At 43.4% G+C, this 18,191-nt stretch overlaps 1 protein-coding gene across 1 annotated transcript in view; it reads left to right on the forward strand.

The window, feature by feature from the left end:
- Positions 1-3,041: 3,041 nt before the first annotated feature.
- DOC2B (double C2 domain beta) overlaps positions 3,042-18,191 on the forward strand; it is a 451,468-nt gene continuing 436,318 nt past the window's right edge. Inside the window, exon 1 of the mRNA XM_033922682.1 lies at positions 3,042-3,354. Within this exon, the coding sequence (XP_033778573.1) occupies positions 3,042-3,354 (313 nt within the window). The remainder of the gene's footprint in view (positions 3,355-18,191) is intronic.

Consider the following 18,191-nt stretch of genomic DNA (forward strand, 5'->3'; position numbering starts at 1 on the left):
TTCTCAGAAATATGTTTTCTTTGAGCCAAACCAGCTGACGGCCTTTCTTTCTTTGTCCCCCCTGGAGAAGGGAAAGAAATGAGGGCTTTAAGATATTAGACGCCTGAATATCAGTTAACCACTTCCACGTATCTTTAGTTAATATTTTCTTGTTATTCCGTTTATATTACATCATGGATCTTATAGTGGACTTGAGAGATTATGCAATATTTTGTTCTTATATAAAATTAGTGAGATTTTTTGCTTTCTTTTGCTGTAATCACTTTCTGTACAAGTGTATCTTGATTTGTTATTTGAAATCTATAAAAAAAAAAAATCTTCACCAATGCAAGCAGCTTCTCAGACCTACTGCTCACGCTGGTTTGGTCTGTCCCTCTGATGTCACTTCCTGGCCCTGTGACCCAGAAGTGATTTAAGAGAGGAGCCAGGCTGGCGCGAACAGCAGACTTGAGATGTTGCTTACTCTGGTGAAAATGTAAAGAGGTATGAGAATGGGGGAAAGGGAGGGTGTGAGTATAGCATGGGGGAGCGGAGAGGTGCTGGCACCCCCACCAAGATGTAAAAAATTACATTGAGATGAAAATAAAGTAAAAGGGAAGATGGAGGTGAGGGGTAAATATGCATGGGCAGGGGGTCGCTTCTAGGGAAGTGTTTGTGGTTTTCTGTTAAAATGTTAATGCTGCTCAGGCGAAGAAGAGAGATTTCAGATTTTAAAGGTGTCTTTAAAAAGGAATTTTTGACTTTGGATCGGAATTTGTCTATAGATTCTGATTTGATGTCTAAGGGAAGGGAGTTCCAAAGTGATGACTGAGAAGATAGCCTTTCAGGTAGTGTCATAAAATAATTCATTTTTTTATGGGCTAGATATTTTGCATGTGTAATGCACGCAAAATATCTGTGCCACTGAAAAAAAAAAAAAAAAAAGCAGGCAATTGGGTTTTAAGATCGGTAAAACCCAATGCTAAATAGCCAAGCAATGTAAGTGACATCAATCGCATGGGGTTTTACTAATTTGCATGGCTGGATCGGAAAATGGGTGATTGAGGGGAGAAACATGTGGTGGGCCGTTTAGTTAATCGGGTCGGTTAGCAGTGATTGTGAAACAGATTTAGCGACGATCGCTGACTTTAGTGAATCTAGCCCTAAGCCCCAATGATCACTCTTCTCTATAGACAAAGCTGAGGTTAATCTCCAGCTACCATCCTACAAATCATTTGTGCATGCTTATGACTGTGGCTCAGTTCACATTGATGACCACTCTCTTCCCACCTCCACTCTGATCCCAGGAATGGCTGGCGTTAGCTTGCAAGGAGAGATGGGCCTCTGTGCACCTAGGTCCTAATCCCCTATCTGCTATTTTAAGGTATTTCCCTAGCTTAGCACTAAAAGTGGTGAGAGCTTATGATGAGCCTTTAAAATCTCATGATGAGCCTTTAAGATTTCCTTTCTACCTTGGCTGCCCTTGTGTATTTTTGTACTGAGGAAGTGAACAAATAGGAGTTTCTTTTTTTGGGGGGAAGGGGTGCTGGGAGTTACTTTTCAGAGCCCAAAAATGCTGTTTATTGTGTGGGTCTGCTTTCTCCCAATTCTGTCTATATCAAAAAGCTTAATCAGTCTTATCTCTGGGCATCTTCTAACCAGGCCCGGGGCAAAACCGGTATTTGGCATTCTAGGCAAACTTTCAGTCTTATGTCCCACCCTCACTCGATTAAATTTCAGGCCCCAGGACATCATGTTTTTTAATATTAAAATTTGGTGTGTGCGGGTATATGGGCTATTTGAAAATTAGAAGGATGTAAAAGATGAAAAAGTGAGGCAAACTGGAAACAACCAAAGCAATCACAATCCTCACTTATTTGGGTCAATGACAGGATGGCACGAGAACTAACAAAGCCAATGATCCAGCTTTGGCTCATTTAAATGCCTCCTCTTTAAATGCAGCTTGCTTGCCTGCCTGTTGCTGTATTTCTTACTATTCCTTTTCAAAAACAAATACTAAACAACAGTTCTTTTTTACTTATCTTTTTAATGCAGTGTCTCCAGCATGCCCCAAATGAGGAAGGACGCTGAAGGAGAGCTCCTTTATGAACCCTTGAACAAGCCCTCGTGGGCTAAATGGGTCCTGTCGGGGCATGCTAGAGACACTGCATTAAAAGGATAAGTAAAAAAAAAAAAAGAATTGCTGTTGTTTAGTATTTGGTTTTGAAAAGGAATAGTAAGAAATACAGCAACAGACAACAAGCTGCATTTAAATAGGAGTCAATGAGATAAGCCAAAGCTAGATCATTGGCTTTGTTAGCTCTCTTGCCATCCTGTCATTGACCCAAATAAGTTAGGGTTGTGATTGTTTTGGGTGTTTCCTACTGTATTTGAAAATTACCCACCCTTCATGCAGGTAAAAAGTATGAACTGATAGTTCTTTGAGTGTGTGTGACTGTCAGGATCTCCCCTCACCCCCACCCCCTTCCCTATTGCTACTCTAGTGACCTGACTTGCCTAATGGCTGGTCCAGCCCTGCCAGGAGCAAAACCACTCAGAATACTACTTAGGACATTAAAATAAAGCATGCAACTATTTCAGAAGGTGGAACCCTTGGCTGTCCAGTGCCCACCAGTAATATGAGCAGCTCCCAGGTTGTGTGGTTAGAGTTCAGAGTACAGGCTAGGGACCCGAATGCCGCACTGTACCCAGGGGCGAAGGTTCACAAGGTTGCACCCGTCCCGGCCTTGGTGGCTCTCCAAGATTCGCTTGGTTGCAGCCGCTGACATCACTCAGCGCCCACCCCCTGCCTATCACTAGCACATCTTCCTGGGCTCGGCAGCACTAAAGACGGAAGGCAGCATGGATAAGGTGCCTGAAACTCAAAGGGTCAGCGCCACGTAAGGTGCTGCCGTCCATGCAACCTGCCTAGTCCTTCCCTCCTCCTCCTCCCCCCCCCCCCCGGCTCATTGCTTCTTTATGCAGCTAAACTTGAAGAGCTTTGCCCCCCCCCTCTCTGACTTAATTCAACGGTGCTGGCTGCAAGGACAAGAGTTGCATGCATGACACTCCGGAAAGGAGAAAAAATGCCCATAAGCATCCAGGAGCACATGGCTATTGATGTGTGTCCGGGTCCCATCAAGCCCATCAAGCAGATCTCTGACTATTTCCCTCGCTTCCCCCGTGGTCTTCCCGCAGCCGTCAGCCGCAACAACTCGCTGCGATCCAGCCTGAGCCAGCCCTCGGTTAGTCCTTCGGATACTTCTCGGGAGGAGGAGGAGGACGTGGACAAATTGTTCGGGGCTTATGGCGCGGCGGCCGCAGCGGCGGCCAAGCACGAAGAGGAGGCGGACGGCTACGACTCGGATGATTGCAGTGAGTTTTTGCATTCTCGGGGGGGGGGGGGGAGGGGGGATCTAATCTCGCAGCCCACCCGTCTTTTTTTTTAATTTTTTTCTGTGGCTGGAGAACTTTGCTCTTTCCCCGCTAAACCGCGGAGACCTCCCCCCCACCGCCGTCCTCAGGAGACGCGACGAAGCTTAGCTCGCCTGGCGCGGAAAGAGAGGCGCGGGCTGCTCGCGCGCAGGCTGCAGCCACCTGTTGCTCGCGCGCCGAGGCGGCTTCAGGGTCTGGAGCGGGGGCACATGGCGGGCTTTTCTGGCTTTGCAAAGCGCATTTGCTTCCTTTGAACCGTCGGCAGGATTCCCCTCATCACTTGTTTTTGCTCGGTGTCTAAGAGATTCGCGTTAGGAAGAAGCCCGATCTGCTGTCGGTAATGTTGTGTTTGTTATTTTTTTATGCTTTTGTTTTTTTTTGTGTGTGTGTGGTAACTATTAAGCCCAATGACCAGTCGAGACAAACACGAAAACAGCGCTTAGTCTGGACTCGGGTGCGCGCTCCCACTTGCCAGGTCGCAATTCTTTGTTGCCATCTACGAGCGGGAAGGGGTAAAACACGGACCTCGCGGATCTAAAACCGTTAGTCTCTGGCTCTGACAGAGCTCTAGGACAATTGAACTAGGGAGGGGAAAGCATTAGGATCCGTCAGAGTTCAATTGTCCTAGAGCTCTGTCAGAGCCAGAGACTAATTAAGCCTTGCGCCGAGGGAGCTGCTCCCCCCAGAGGTGCCGTCGTCGCCTTTTAGCGAGTCGTCTTCACGCTGAAGTTGCGACTCCCCCACTCTGAAGTATCGAATTAGCGCCCTGCCGCGGCCCCTGTGCTGTAAAGCACCGGCGAGGGCGTGAGACTTGTTGGGGGGGGGGGGGGGGATGCGTTTAACCCCTTCCACCGTTGACTCCCTGTGGACCCCAGGGTTAAACTTTTAAAGAAAATCCTTCAGAAAATATCTATTGTAAATAAATGATGGCTTAAGAACTTGTTGCTTCGAAAATGATGGTTGTATGTAAGTGGAATAATTGGAGACTAAGGGCTCCTTTTTACAAAGCCGCACTAGGGCCTTGACAGCGCGGAATAGCGCGCGCTAAATTGCCACGTGCGCTAGCCGCTACGGCCTCCTTTTGAGCAGGTGGTAGATTTTTTTGGCTAGCCAGCACTAATCCGGTGCGTGCGCTAAAACGCTTAGGCACCTTCATAAAAGGAGCCCTAAGGCAGTGGCTTTGGAGGGGGGTTGGTAGAATATCCGCATCTTTAAGCTATATTTAAGACTTTTTTTCCCCCCTGTTAGTTCTAAATTGCTGTAACATTGGAATGCTTTTCCTGTTGCCCCCATTGCTTTGTAAATCCTCCCCCAAAGCACTGTAGTTCTTCGTGCAGCTATAGGGGTACAGATTCCTGTAGGAAAGTGTTCAAAGATTGTCAAATTAGCCCTTTTAACCAAAAATTGATAGGTCATAAGCTGGGCTTCTCAGACATTCATAAATTGTGAATGTAGATGTTTATTGTCCAGCTAATCACAGTTTATCGAGATTGGAAAGAAAAAAAAATCAGCATTTATGGATGGTCTCATGCCACAGGTACTATTACTACTTCTACGATTTATTATTTCTGTAGCACTGAAAGGTGTACACAGCACTGTACATTCAACATATAATAGAAAGTCCCTGCTTGAAGAGCTTATAATTTGAAAAGACAGGACCTACAGGGGTTGGGGACTTTCTTGCAGAGAGAATGATTGGATAGACCTGAGTGGGAGTTCGGAGTTGAAAGCAGCCTTGGAAAAAAGCTTGGATTTGAATATTACTAGAGATGGAGCTTGCCACATTGACTCAGGCAGTCTGTTCCAGGCTGCATATGCCAGTGGCATAGCAAAGGTAGGAGGCCAGCTCGAGTAGCTTCTCCAACCTTCCTCTCACGCTGGCTTTCCCTCTGATGTCACTTTCTGGCACCCCGCGATCTAGAAGCGATTTCAGAGGGAGCCAGGCCGGTGCGAGCCGAAGATTTTAAAGAGGTAGGGGGGGCGAGGAAGGGAGGGCATGAGTGTGACGTGGGAGAAGTGGAGAGGTGCTAGCACCCTCACCAAGATGGTGCCTGGGGTGGCATTTAGAGTTGGCAGAGCAGAAGAAGGGTACAGAGAAGAAGGACTTTACCCAATGAACGGAGTTCACGGGGGGGGGGGGCAAAGGGGGAGATAAGTGAAGAGAGATATTGGGGGTTGCAGAGTGAATTCACTTGTAAGTCAGTATGAGGAGTTTGAACTGTATACGGAAATGGATGGGGAGCCAATGAAGTGACTTGAGGACAGGGGTATTGCGAGTATGGTGGCTCTGTCAGAATATAAGTCGTGCAGCAGAATCTTGAACGGATTGAAAGGGAGAGATATGGCTGAGCGGAAGACCCCGAGAGAAGCAAATTGCAGTAGTCTAAGCGAGAGGTGATGAGAGAATGAGGATAAGGGTTTTGGTAGTGTGCTTGGAAAGGAGAGGTTGGATTTTGGTAATATTATAGAGGAAGAAGCAAGAGGCATTAATGTTTTTTTGGATCTGAGCAGAGAAGGAGAGAGAAATCAAAGATGACCCCAAGGTTGTGGGCTGATGAGACAGGAAGAGGAGAGTGTTGTCCACAGAAATAGAGAACGGGGGAAGGAGGAGGTGGTTTTAGGTGGAAAGATAAGGAGCTTGGTCTTAATCATATTCAGTTTTAGATGATGGTGAGACATCCAGGTGGCAATGTCAGGCTGAGATTTGGGCCTAGATTCCTGTAAGAGATATCTAGTGTGGAGAGGTAGATCTGGGAGTCATCAGCATATAGGTGATATTGAAAGTCATGGGAGGAGATCAGTGCACTGAAGAAGTGGGTATATATGGAGAAAAGGAGAGGTCCCAAGACAGAGCCTTGAGGTACACCGATTGACGGTTGGATAGCAGTGGAGGAGGATCCATCATTGCACACACTGAAAGTGCGATGGGAGAGAGAAGAAGAAAACCAAGAAAGAACAGCGTATTGAGGAGTAGATACGGTATTGAAAGCAGCAGATAGATTGGGAAAGATGAGGATGGAGCAGAGGCCATTGGATCTGGCCAGGAACAGGTTTTTAGAGACTTTAGCAAGGGCAGTTTCAGTGGAATGGAGTGGATCAAGAATAGCTTGAGATGAAAGGAAGTCCAGGCAACGGGCAGTGAACAGCACATTCAGTTAGTTTGATGAGAAGGGAGATGGGGTGATAGTTGGAGGGGGATGTAGGGTTTTTTGAGGAGGTGTGACAACGGCATGTTTAAAGACATCAGGAACAGTTGCAGTGGAGAGTGATAGGTTAAGGATGTGACAGATAGGGAGAGATCGTGCCGAGTAGGTGGGTGGAATCAGATGAGCGGATAGTGGATTTGGAAGAGGAGAGAATATGTACAGTTTCCTCTTCCCAGTGATTTCAGAAAAGGGAGAAAAGGTGTCAGGGGTTGAGGGGAGGTTGGCAGAGTGGACTATTAATGGATGTCTTTACTGGCAGTGTCAAATATGTAAGTTGCCAGTGCAGAAAAGAGTCAAAAATTGAGGAGTGGATACAGGATAAATTATCAGAAAGTTAAGAGGCTGAGAGAAGTGGCAGCTTTCTGGTGTTTATCTATTAAGCACCTAGGTATTTTATAATTTATTCTTTTCCATGTGTGGTGTTTATCAGATAAAACCTAAATCAGAAGCCCTAATTGGAAGATATAGGAGCCCTTCTAATACTGTATTTTGGTAAAGCCATGATTTTGCAGACTTTGGTAAACTGTAAACATTAAAATTGAGGGGGGGGGGGTTCTTAGATTTTGTGATTTGGTCTTTATCTCTCTTTTTTTTTTCTTTTCAAGTTTTATGCTTGGTTGTTATTTGTAAATAGCATTAAAAAAGAAGGCTTATGCTGGACCATGAAGCCCAATAACCAGTCCAGGTCACTTGGAAGTAGAGAATGACATGGGGACAAATTTTTTCCCCGTCCCCACAGGAACTCATTTTCCTATCCCAGAGAGTTCTTTTCCCGTCCCTGCCCCATTCCTGTAAGCTCTGTCCTCATCTGCACAAGCCTCAAATAAGTGTTTGCGGCTTGTACAGTTAAGGCAAAGCTTACAGAAATGGGGTAGGGACAACGACAAAACTCATGGGAACAGGATGGGGAAATTGAGTTCCTGCAGGGACGGGGAAAAATTTGTCCCCGTGTCATTCTCCACTTGGAAGTACTCATCCATCTAGTTTCCACTGATCCTTCCTAGAAGTGAAAAGCCTCAGGTCCATCTGACTAACAACTAATGGATTTCTCTTCCAGAAACTTATTCAAACTTTTTTTTTTTGTTGGTAAACCCAGTTATATCAGTAGCTTGATCACATCCTCATGCTGTAAATTTCAAAGCTTAATTGTATATTGACTATATTTTCTTAAACAAGTTTTCTGTCTGCTACCTGTTAATTTCTTGCAGTGACCCCTAATCCTTGTGCTGTATGAAATGGTTACTATTGACTGAGGGTGTACACTCCAAGGGTGGGTGTTTTGCTTTTGTTGTTGTTGTTTTGTTTTTTTTGCAAATTCTTTAAAATAAGAATATGATATTAATAATAATTTTTTTTTTTAAAAAGAACCTATTAGGAAAATGTCAGGTTTGCCCCCTAGCACAAACCATAATGTTCCCTTTTTTTCTGTTTCTTTTGAATTATCCCAAAAGTACGCATTTAAGTTTTCACAGAAAAAGTTCTGCATTAATAGGAGTGCAGACTTGTGTGAGTACTTTTCTTCTTTGCAAAGGGAAGTTTTTCTCCTTGAAAAATGATGTGCAATCTGTGGGCAAAATGTACCTGCAGACTTTCCACATATGCTCATTGTTTGAGAGTTGTCCACAGTGGCCCCCCCAGTATCCTTTTCCTGTACTGTAACTTCCATTTGGAAGTCAGCATTCTGTACACATAGGACTAGATTCGTAAGCTGATTTCTCTAAAGTCACCATGCATTTAACGATGGCGCTAAACCAGCCTTAAATGCAGAGATTTTATCGCTGGATTATTAACATAGCTCACCATGATTTTTTTTCCGTGTTTTCTAGCAGCTGCTGATTGCACTATGCAAATGTAGTACAATGAAGTCATTAATATTAAAACTGTAGTCTAATGAGGTCATTAATATTAAAATGAGCTCTCCGGGCAATTCTTAAAAAGGAATGCCCCTCCATTTATGAGGAATTGGGACTGATATTTACCAGCAGGGTCTGAGTTGTCGTAGCCTTACTTTCCTATCAGTGGCTGAGTGCTGTTTGGCTCAGGCACTGACAGGAAAATAACTCAGCTCTCAGACCTGCCACCAGCCCCGATTCCTTATAAATGCACCAAAAAAGCCTGGTAGTCTAGTGCTTTCCTCCCACCCTTCCCCCACCAATGGCCACACCACACCCCATGTGGAAAATTGGCAGGATGGATGCCTTCTCCCTCCTGCCCCAAGCTTTTTTTAATGGCTTTTTTTTAATAGGCATAGCACAGTCACACACAAGAGCTATGCCTATTTAAAAAAGAAAAAAGTCCACCGAAAGCAAACCTCCCCCCTGACAGCCCTCCGTAACACTAGTCTAGTGGTCTAGTGGGCCATTCCCCTCTGCATCCCCCCTATACCTTTTTAGGAGACTGGCAGGAGGGGTGCTCATTCTTTCCCACCAGCAAACCTGCCTTTTGAAAATGGCAAATCAAGGACCTGAGCTATAATGTCCACAAGCTGTTTTTTTTCTCCAGTCTTTGAGAAGTAGCCTCAGCTATATTGACTGACCAAAGCTAAAATAATTAATAAAGCAAGCCATACTCTTTGAGTTTTGAAAATGGCAGGCATTCCCTTTCCCGGTGCATCCTGGGATACACCATAGGAGGGGGTCTTAGGCACTTGGGCCAATCAGGGCCTTAGGCCCCTCCCAGTGCATTCCAGGATGTCTTGGGAAGGGGAAGGCCTTCCATTTTGAATAGGTGGACCTGCCGACTGGAGGGAGTGAGCACCCCTCCTGCCGGTTTTTTAAATAAGGTACATGGGGGAGGGGGGAAAAGTCCACTAGACCACCAGACTTGTATGATGGGGGACTGTCGGAGGTGGGGGGGAAGCTTGCTGCTGGGTGGGTCAGAGAGGGATAGACCACAAACCACCAGGCTTGTGTAGAGGGGGAGCCATAGGTAGGGGGAGGTTTGTAGGTGCAGCTGTTGTGTGTGTGCTGTGCACATTCCACAGCTGTACCCATAAAAAAAAAGCAGCCCTTGCTCCCCCTACTTGCCGGTTCAGGCAGGGAGAGAAGAGGCTGCTTTTTTTTTTTTAGCAGGAGGAGTTGTGCTAGTAATTCAGCTCCTTTCCTCCCTTTACTGGCAGTAAAAAAAACTAGCTATTGCGCTGAGCATCGTCAGTAAAACAAATTGCTCCCATCACAGTATATTTTTACCATGGTGTCAGAGCCTAGAGAATCTGCTACTCAATAAACAGAACCCAAATTTGGTTGCTGAAAAAAAATGTACTCTGAGTGCTTTTCTGTAACACAGCACTCGCCATACAGTGCCAGGTTCGACTCTCAACTCTGGGTAAGAGGATTTATACCAGCTGAAACCTGGTGTAAATCCTTGTATGTAAATTAGGCATAGATCCCGAAATTAGACAATTCAGTGCACATCTTGAGTCAACGCCCCACCCCATCCATGCCCCTCACATGTCCACACTCCTTTTTAGTTAAACGCTAAAAGATTTTTTTCTAGCACGATGCACGCGCATATCCAATTTGTTGTCAAGTAACACCAATAATTAATTTGCGTGTGCAACTCTGGGCACCATATTTAGAATCCAGGAGATAGTTTTGATCATTTACTTATCCTCATGTATCGCTTTCCACTTGCTCATAGTAAATTTAATCTGCTATTTGGATAGCAAGTTTTGGAGTCTGGCAAGGTCCTCCTACAATTCCTCAGTCTGCTCATATTTTAGCTATTTTGAATAATTTTGAGTCGTATGCAAATGTGATCACTCATTGTTCCGTTCTCAGCTCTTTTTTTGGAATATGTTAAACAACACTGGTCTCAGTATAGATCCCTGAGGCACCTTCTTCCACGAAAAAAACTGGCCATTCAGTCCCACTCATTCTCTAAACTCTTATCTTTTTAACAAGTTACCTGTCTGCAATAGAACAGTTTTCTATGCATACAGTATATTGGAAAATTTATACAAAAGAGATCGATGTCTGTCTGTCCTACTGTTGGTATGCAACTTCACTAAGGGCTCCTTTTACTCAACTGCAGTAGAGCTTTTTGCCACAGGCCAGTGAGGTAAATGTTCCGATGCTCATTCAGTCCCTATGAGCATCGAAGCATTTACTTTGCCAGCCTGCGTTAAGAAGCTCTACCTTGGTTTAGTACAAGCCAGTGTAAATTTGGCATGCAGGAAGATAATGTGAATATCCTGAATGAGTTTGAAAACGGAAATCAGATCAGTATTTTCAGGGAACTCGCGCCTCCAAAATCAAATTTGTTGCTTTCTCTTAGAAACTGTTACAAAGACTAGGGGACATTCAATGAAGTTACAGAGTAATACTTTTAAAACCAATAGGAGGAAATATTTTTTCACTCAGAGAAAGCTCTGGAACACGTTTCCAAAAGGATGTGGTATGAGCAGTTAACTTAGCAGGTTTTAAGAATGGTTTGGACAATTTCCTGGAGGAAAAGTCCATAGTCTGTTATTGAGAAAGACATGGGGAAAGTCACTGCTTGCCCTGGAATGTTGCTATTCTTTTGGGTTCTGGAATCTTTTGTTACTCTTTGGGATTCCAGAATCTTGCTATTCTTTAGGATTCTGAATGGAATGTTGCTACTCCCTGGGTTTTTGCCAGGTACTAGTGACCTGGATTATTGTAATGTTATTTATCTGGGATCATATAAAATAACTACTAGCCGACTAAAAATCATATAAAATACAGCTATTCATTTGATTTTTAATCTGAAAAAAACACAATCATATCAGTGTATGTTATCAAAAGCTTCACTGGCTACCGTTTGAGGCTAGAGTGTTATTTAAATTTGGATGCATTTGTTTTAAAGTTTTATTTGGCTTAGCGCTGGCTTACCTTATTTCTCATTTTTGTTTTTTTATTTCTAAGAAAAATATTCGTAGATCTGGTTGGTTTTATTTTCCTTCAGCAAATGCATGTCATTACAAAAAGTTTTGGATAGGACCTTAGCATTCCAAGCAGGATTAATGAAATTCATTATTTGAATCTTCTTGTTTCTCCATTTCTTACTTACTATCAGTTTCAAAAAGATCTTAAAACCCACTTATTTAAACAATATAATATACATTACTGATTTTCATATTATCATGTAGTTATAATGTACTTTTAGGGGTCCTTTTATCAAGCTGCGCTAGCGGGGTTAGCGCGTTGGACATTTCATCACGCGCAAACCCCCGCGGCCAGCTAAAAAACTAACGCCTGCGCAGCAGACGGTTTAACACGTGGTATTATGCACGTTAAACCCCTACTGCAGCTTGATAAAAGGACCCCTTAATCTTTTTATCTATACTTATTTTAGTTTTATTCATTAGTTTTATCTATACTTATTTTAGTTTATATTATGGTTTGTTTGTTTTTTTATTCATTAGTTTTAATATTATTTGTATTAGTTACTTAGAATCTTATTATGTATAATGTTATTATTATATTGTATGCTGAGTACCTATTGTGTAAACTGCTTTGAACTGCTGGTTAGGCGGTATATAAAAATAAATTATTATTGTTATTATTATATTGGTCTGACCCAGTAAAGCTATTCGTATGTTCTTAGTGCTTCACTAGATAAGAGTTTGAGCCCACCAGACAGATAGGGAAATATGATAAAGTATCTGAATGTAAAACTACTTAGGATATAAGTGGTATATACATTTAAAAAAAAAATAAATTACAAAAGCAGCCCTCCTATCCCACATTTCAGATTTTTGTCAAAGAGCAGCACAGGCAGACAGAAACAGGGAAAAATAACTGAAGCACAAGTTGCATCAAAGCCACTTCCTTTATACTTATATATATATAGGCATGTCCGACTGGTAACCCTATATGTAAATGTATGTGGGATAAAGTGCATGTATGGCTGTGTGTGTATATAGTGCATGTATGGCTGTGTGTGTATATGTATATGCATATATATAGTTATATATATATTTTTATATATATATATATATATATATATATATATATATATATATATATATATATAGTGCATTGCATCGGCGCATGATGCCATCCCGACGTTGCTAGAAGCTTTTCAAAACCCAGACAAAGTGCTGGGTTTTGAAAAGCCGTCTGGACCCCCGGACATGTCCTCAAAAAGGAGGGCATGTCCGGGGATCGGGACATCTGGTAACCCTATATGTAAATGTATGATAAAGTGCATGTATGGCTGTGTGTGTATATATATATACATACACACACACATGAATATATATATATATTTAATTTAATTTAATTTAATTCTTATATACCGCTAATAACCGTGAGGTTTCTAAGTGGTTTACAAAAATGAATGCATTAAAAGATACAATAAATAAAAATAAATAAGATAGGTAGTTGGAAATTCCCTAACTGTCCCAAAGGCTCACAATCTAACTAAAGTACCTGAAGAGACAATTTATGAAAAATAAAGATAAAATATAAAGACAGAGATAGATATAGAGATAGAAATGAATATTTCACCAAGTAATGAATAAATAAATTTAAAGATAAAATTAAAAATAAATAAGTAAAATAAATAAAAAATAGAGATAAAAAATAAGTATCAGGAGAAATAAAAAATATATATTTAAAGTATTCTCCCCTGCTGGATCGGCGGAGGGGTGTAACTGTGATCAGGTGCCCTGCTGGAGAGGGGCTCCCGATACTGCTGCTGGTCTTGGTGAGCCGTTGGCACCGTTTCTTTTGAAGTGTTCTCCCCTGCTGGATCAGTGCCCCCCGCGATCTGGCACCCTTCCCCCGCAATCCAGCACCCTCCCTGCCGTGATTGGGCACCCCCCTACTGCAATTTGGCACCCCCCCTGATCCGGCACCCTCCCCACTATGATTGAGCACCCCTCTGCCGCGATTAGGCACCCCCTCCTCCCCGCCGCTTCTTACTATCATCTGGGCCTGGGCACCGGCATGTCCTGTGCGTTGGTGCCAGTGCCCGAAGATCAACCTCCTTTTTTTGCTGGGCCTTGAGCATCTGCACATGCTCAAGGCCTGCAAGGTCACGCTCTCTCCGAGATTCTCCCCCGGACATGCCCTCCTTTTTGAGGACATGTCTGGGAGTCCGGACGGCTTTTCAAAACCCAGCACTTTGTCTGGGTTTTGAAAAGCTTCTAGCAATGAGCGACGTCGGGACGGCATCTGCATATGCGCCGATGCAATGCAGTGATGTCATGTGTATGCTTGCGACATCATTGCATCACACCAGCACATGCGCAGATGCCGTCCTGATGAGCAAAGAGGCCACAGGTACAGATTTTCATTGCCGAAAATCTGGTAGCCCCTATTTACACACCCACCCACAACACCCCCTTACCCACCCACCCAAACATATCAATAATGTACTCATGCCCCCACACCCTCACTCAAATATACAGTCTACACACACAAAGACCCCATTCATTTTTACATGCTGCTCACAGACACATTTATATTTCATATACATATCTCATGTGTATACACACACACACACACCACACACACACTAGAGAGCTGCATGGAAATGGAGATTGTAGGAATCCCGCAGATAAGGGTATGGATGAAGTTGCTGTGGAATTACCATGGTGTAGTCAAAATCTCTGATGACTCCAAAATGTGGCTTGGCATGCACTGAGAGAAGCACTTGGAGCACCAGAGTGAGGCCTGGAAGCCCAGAAGGACAGCTGGAACACCAGAGTTTATGTTGGTTTATTAAAAGTTTATATACCGCTAAATATAGCCAAAAAAGGACCCAAGCGGTTTACAATATATATATATATAATTGAAAACAAATTCGAAAAGAACTTCATTCAAAATAGAAAAGGAAAGAAGAAAAGTTCCCCCACACCTAAATCCATAATCTTCAAAACAATCAATTTAACAATAATAAAATTTAGTTAATTAATACAAATTAAAAATTTTAATAAAAATAAGCAAAATACAGACAGACTGCAGACCCAGACTTATTCCTTCAATTTAAGAAGGCCAATTGAAGTAAAGAGTGGAATACTTTTTAGTTGAATAGTGAATACCATCCCCCTCAAAAAACACAGTAAATATCAGCATCGATTTCTGTGGGGATGGAATGGATCTTAGCGGGTACAGGTGGGGATGGGTTAGATTCCATTGGGGACGGGTAAAATTTCTGTCCCCATGCAACTCTTTAAGCACACACACACACACACACACACACACACACACACCTGTTTTAGCCACGCGTCAAGAGAATACCAAGTCATTTCTCACAAAAACGTACTCATTCATACAGAGAAATTCCATGTACTTTAACTAATCCATATATGATCACACCCCTCACAAGTGTACTTGCTCCTACTCGCCTGTCACACACACACACGTGATATGTATACTCATACATATCACATGCATAGACATCTTTATATTTCTACTCACTTGGCTCCTTATATCCTGAACCCACATACATACCTTACAACCCCCCACCCCCTCACATACATTCCCACGTATTTCTAATGCTACAACACACAAAATCATAGCTTGCAAATGTCAGTCTGCAAAGTTTTTGTATCAATCTCCGACATCACCTGCAATGAAGACCATTTTTCTGCTATACAGTATTCTTATTCTTCTTGAGTGCCCTTTTTATCCCTTGTCATCTAATGGCTTAACTGACTACCTCAAAGGTTTCTTGTTTTGTGATGGACTTGAAAGAGATTTTATTGTTACAGTAGTTCTTACCTCCTTGCCAAAATTCTGCAGAGATTCTCTCGGTCTGCGTTATTAATGTTTTACATATCTTATTTGCCAGAGCTTAGGCTTTTTCCTGTTTCCCTCAGCAAGATCTGCTTTTCATATTTTTAAAGATGCATGTTAAAGCTTCTTTCACATTATTATTTAACCATGCTAGCAGACTTGGGGAGTGTAATTTTCAAACGCATTTCTTCACATTAAACTGGCTTTATCCACAGAAATGGGTTTTTAGAACCTTTGCCGTCTGGAATGTGGGTAATCTTATACACATTACAGCCTGTCTTCTTGTAAGTTTACCCAGACTGAGTGGAGGTCTTCCTGGGGTGGGGTTAGGGAGAAGCTTTGAAAATTCCAGTACATGCATGTAATTTAACCCTGAACATTTATGTGTGGCAAACAAGTGTACATGTTTGTAAGCACATGGCTTCCAGATGCAATTTTCAAAGTGAAAGTCTAGGCATACTTTGAAAAATCTGGCCTAGTCTCAACACAGAAAAGTTTCACATAATTTTGTGCATACATGAAGTAATAAAATTATCCCTACCCAGTTTACTTTCAGCTGGTGGTGGACAGTAGTTTTTTTAAAATTCTGACTGCTGTGGTCAGAATTAGGTTCCCATATTCAATGCTGGGCTGGGTCCAACCATCAGATATCGGTGTCTGATCAGACATGGTCAGGCCGCCAGCTCTTATATGAGTTCCAGCCGATATTCAGCCAGGACCCGCAGTAGTGCATGTCCCCTCTCCCAAACTTCCTCTTCTACTTGGCATCAGCTCTAGTCCCCTTCCCTCTCTTCCACCTAGTACCACCTCCAATCCCCTTCCCAACCCCACAGGTACAATGACCATACCCCCTCCCTCTCTCCCATCTGGCACTAGTTCTGATCCTCCTGCCACCCTCCCCCATACAAGGGCTAACTCCCTCTCCCCCAACTTATAGGAGGATCCCTCCCCCAGGTCTATCTTACTCCGTAGTGGTCCAGAAAAGCAACAGGGGCAGGAGAGAACCCCATTCCTACTCCTAGCAGCAGCCATTTCTACCATGGAGTTGCTAGGGGCAGGAGCAAATGGTGTTCACTCCTGACCCCATCAGAGAGTAAGGCAGGACGGAAGTGGCCTCCTCTAACTTGGGGGAGGAGGGGACAGTCCTTGTGATGTGGGGTGGGAGGCGGATTGGAGCTGGTGTGTCTTTGTCTTTTTTTTTTTTTGAAATATATTTTAATGAGCAAATCAAGAAAAAACACAGAACACAACAAAAGGCAGCCGTGCCAAAAGAGCAATAATACACCAAGGCAAACCCTAAGTACAAGGCATCAACAAAGAATACAACAGTCACACAGTATCATAAAGAATCAAGTGCTCAGAAATGATTTTACAAATATCACCCCAAAGATACCCAACCTCCTGACCCAGCCCCCCCACCCTCCCACGTGGATGGCACAACAAGAAGAAAGATGTCAGAGAAACACAGATATGGAAAACACAGGTATATATATGTATGAGTGAGTGAGGAAACAAGCAACAAGCGCCAGAGAGCAGAAAAGAAAGAGGTGCAGTTCCCCATATCCTATGAGTTAAGCAGTAAACTCCTAGAACGATGCGGTAAAGCCGTCCAATAAGCCTCCCAAATCTCCTGAAAACGATCCCAACTACGGGGAACCCTACCAGACACAGCCCGGCGCTCCAGCAAGGCCGATTCAAAGAGTGAACATTGCCATTGTACCACCGTTGGGATAGACTGCTCCCGCCAGCACACCAAAATCGCCCGTTTGGCCAGTAAGAAGGCTTTCTGCACAAACAAACGGTGCCCTCCGGACATAGATCTCATCCCATCCAGAACATAAAAAAGAACAATCAAAGGAGAACAAGCTGGCAAATTCGGCACAAAAGAGCGAAGATAAGACCAAACCCGAGACCAGAACCGCTGTATATGGGAGCAGGTCCAAAACATATGCCCCAACGTGGCTCCAGGAGAGGCACATTTAGGGCAAGTATCCCTGTCAGCGAAACCCGCTCGAAAAGCTTGGACTGGTGAAATGAAAGCTCTATGCAAGAACTTATATTCCTGCTCCCGATGAATCATACTCCAAGAAACATAGTAACATAGTAGATGACGGAAGATAAAGACCCGAATGGTCCATCCAGTCTGTCCAACCTGATTCAATTTAAATTTTTTTTTTTTTTTTTTTAATTTTTTTCTTCTTAGCTATTTCTGGGCGAGAATCCAAAGCTTTACCCGGTACTATGCTTGGGTTCCAACTGCCGAAATCTCTGTTAAGACTTACTCCAGCCCATCTACACCCTCCCAGCCATTGAAGCCCTCCCCTGCCCATCCTCCACCAAACGGCCATACACAGACACAGACCGTACAAGTCTGCCCAGTAACTGGCCTAGTTCAATATTTAATATTATTTTCTGATTCTAAATCTTCTGTGTTCATCCCACGCTTCTTTGAACTCAGTCACAGTTTTACTCTCCACCACCTCTCTCGGGAGCGCATTCCAGGCATCCACCACCCTCTCCATAAAGTAGAATTTCCTAACATTGCCCCTGAATCTACCACCCCTCAACCTCAAATTATGTCCTCTGGTTTTACCATTTTCCTTTCTCTGGAAAAGATTTTGTTCTATGTTAATACCCTTTAAGTATTTGAACGTCTGAATCATATCTCCCCTGTCTCTCCTTTCCTCTAGGGTATACATATTCAGGGCTTCCAGTCTCTCCTTATACGTCTTCTGGCGCAAGCCTCCTATCATTTTAGTCGCCCTCCTCTGGACCACCTCAAGTCTTCTTACGTCTTTCGCCAGATACGGTCTCCAAAACTGAACACAATACTCCAAGTGGGGCCTCACCAATGACCTGTACA

Source organism: Geotrypetes seraphini, chromosome 15, assembly GCF_902459505.1.
Source record: "Geotrypetes seraphini chromosome 15, aGeoSer1.1, whole genome shotgun sequence".
NCBI classification, from domain to species: Eukaryota; Metazoa; Chordata; class Amphibia; order Gymnophiona; family Dermophiidae; genus Geotrypetes; species Geotrypetes seraphini.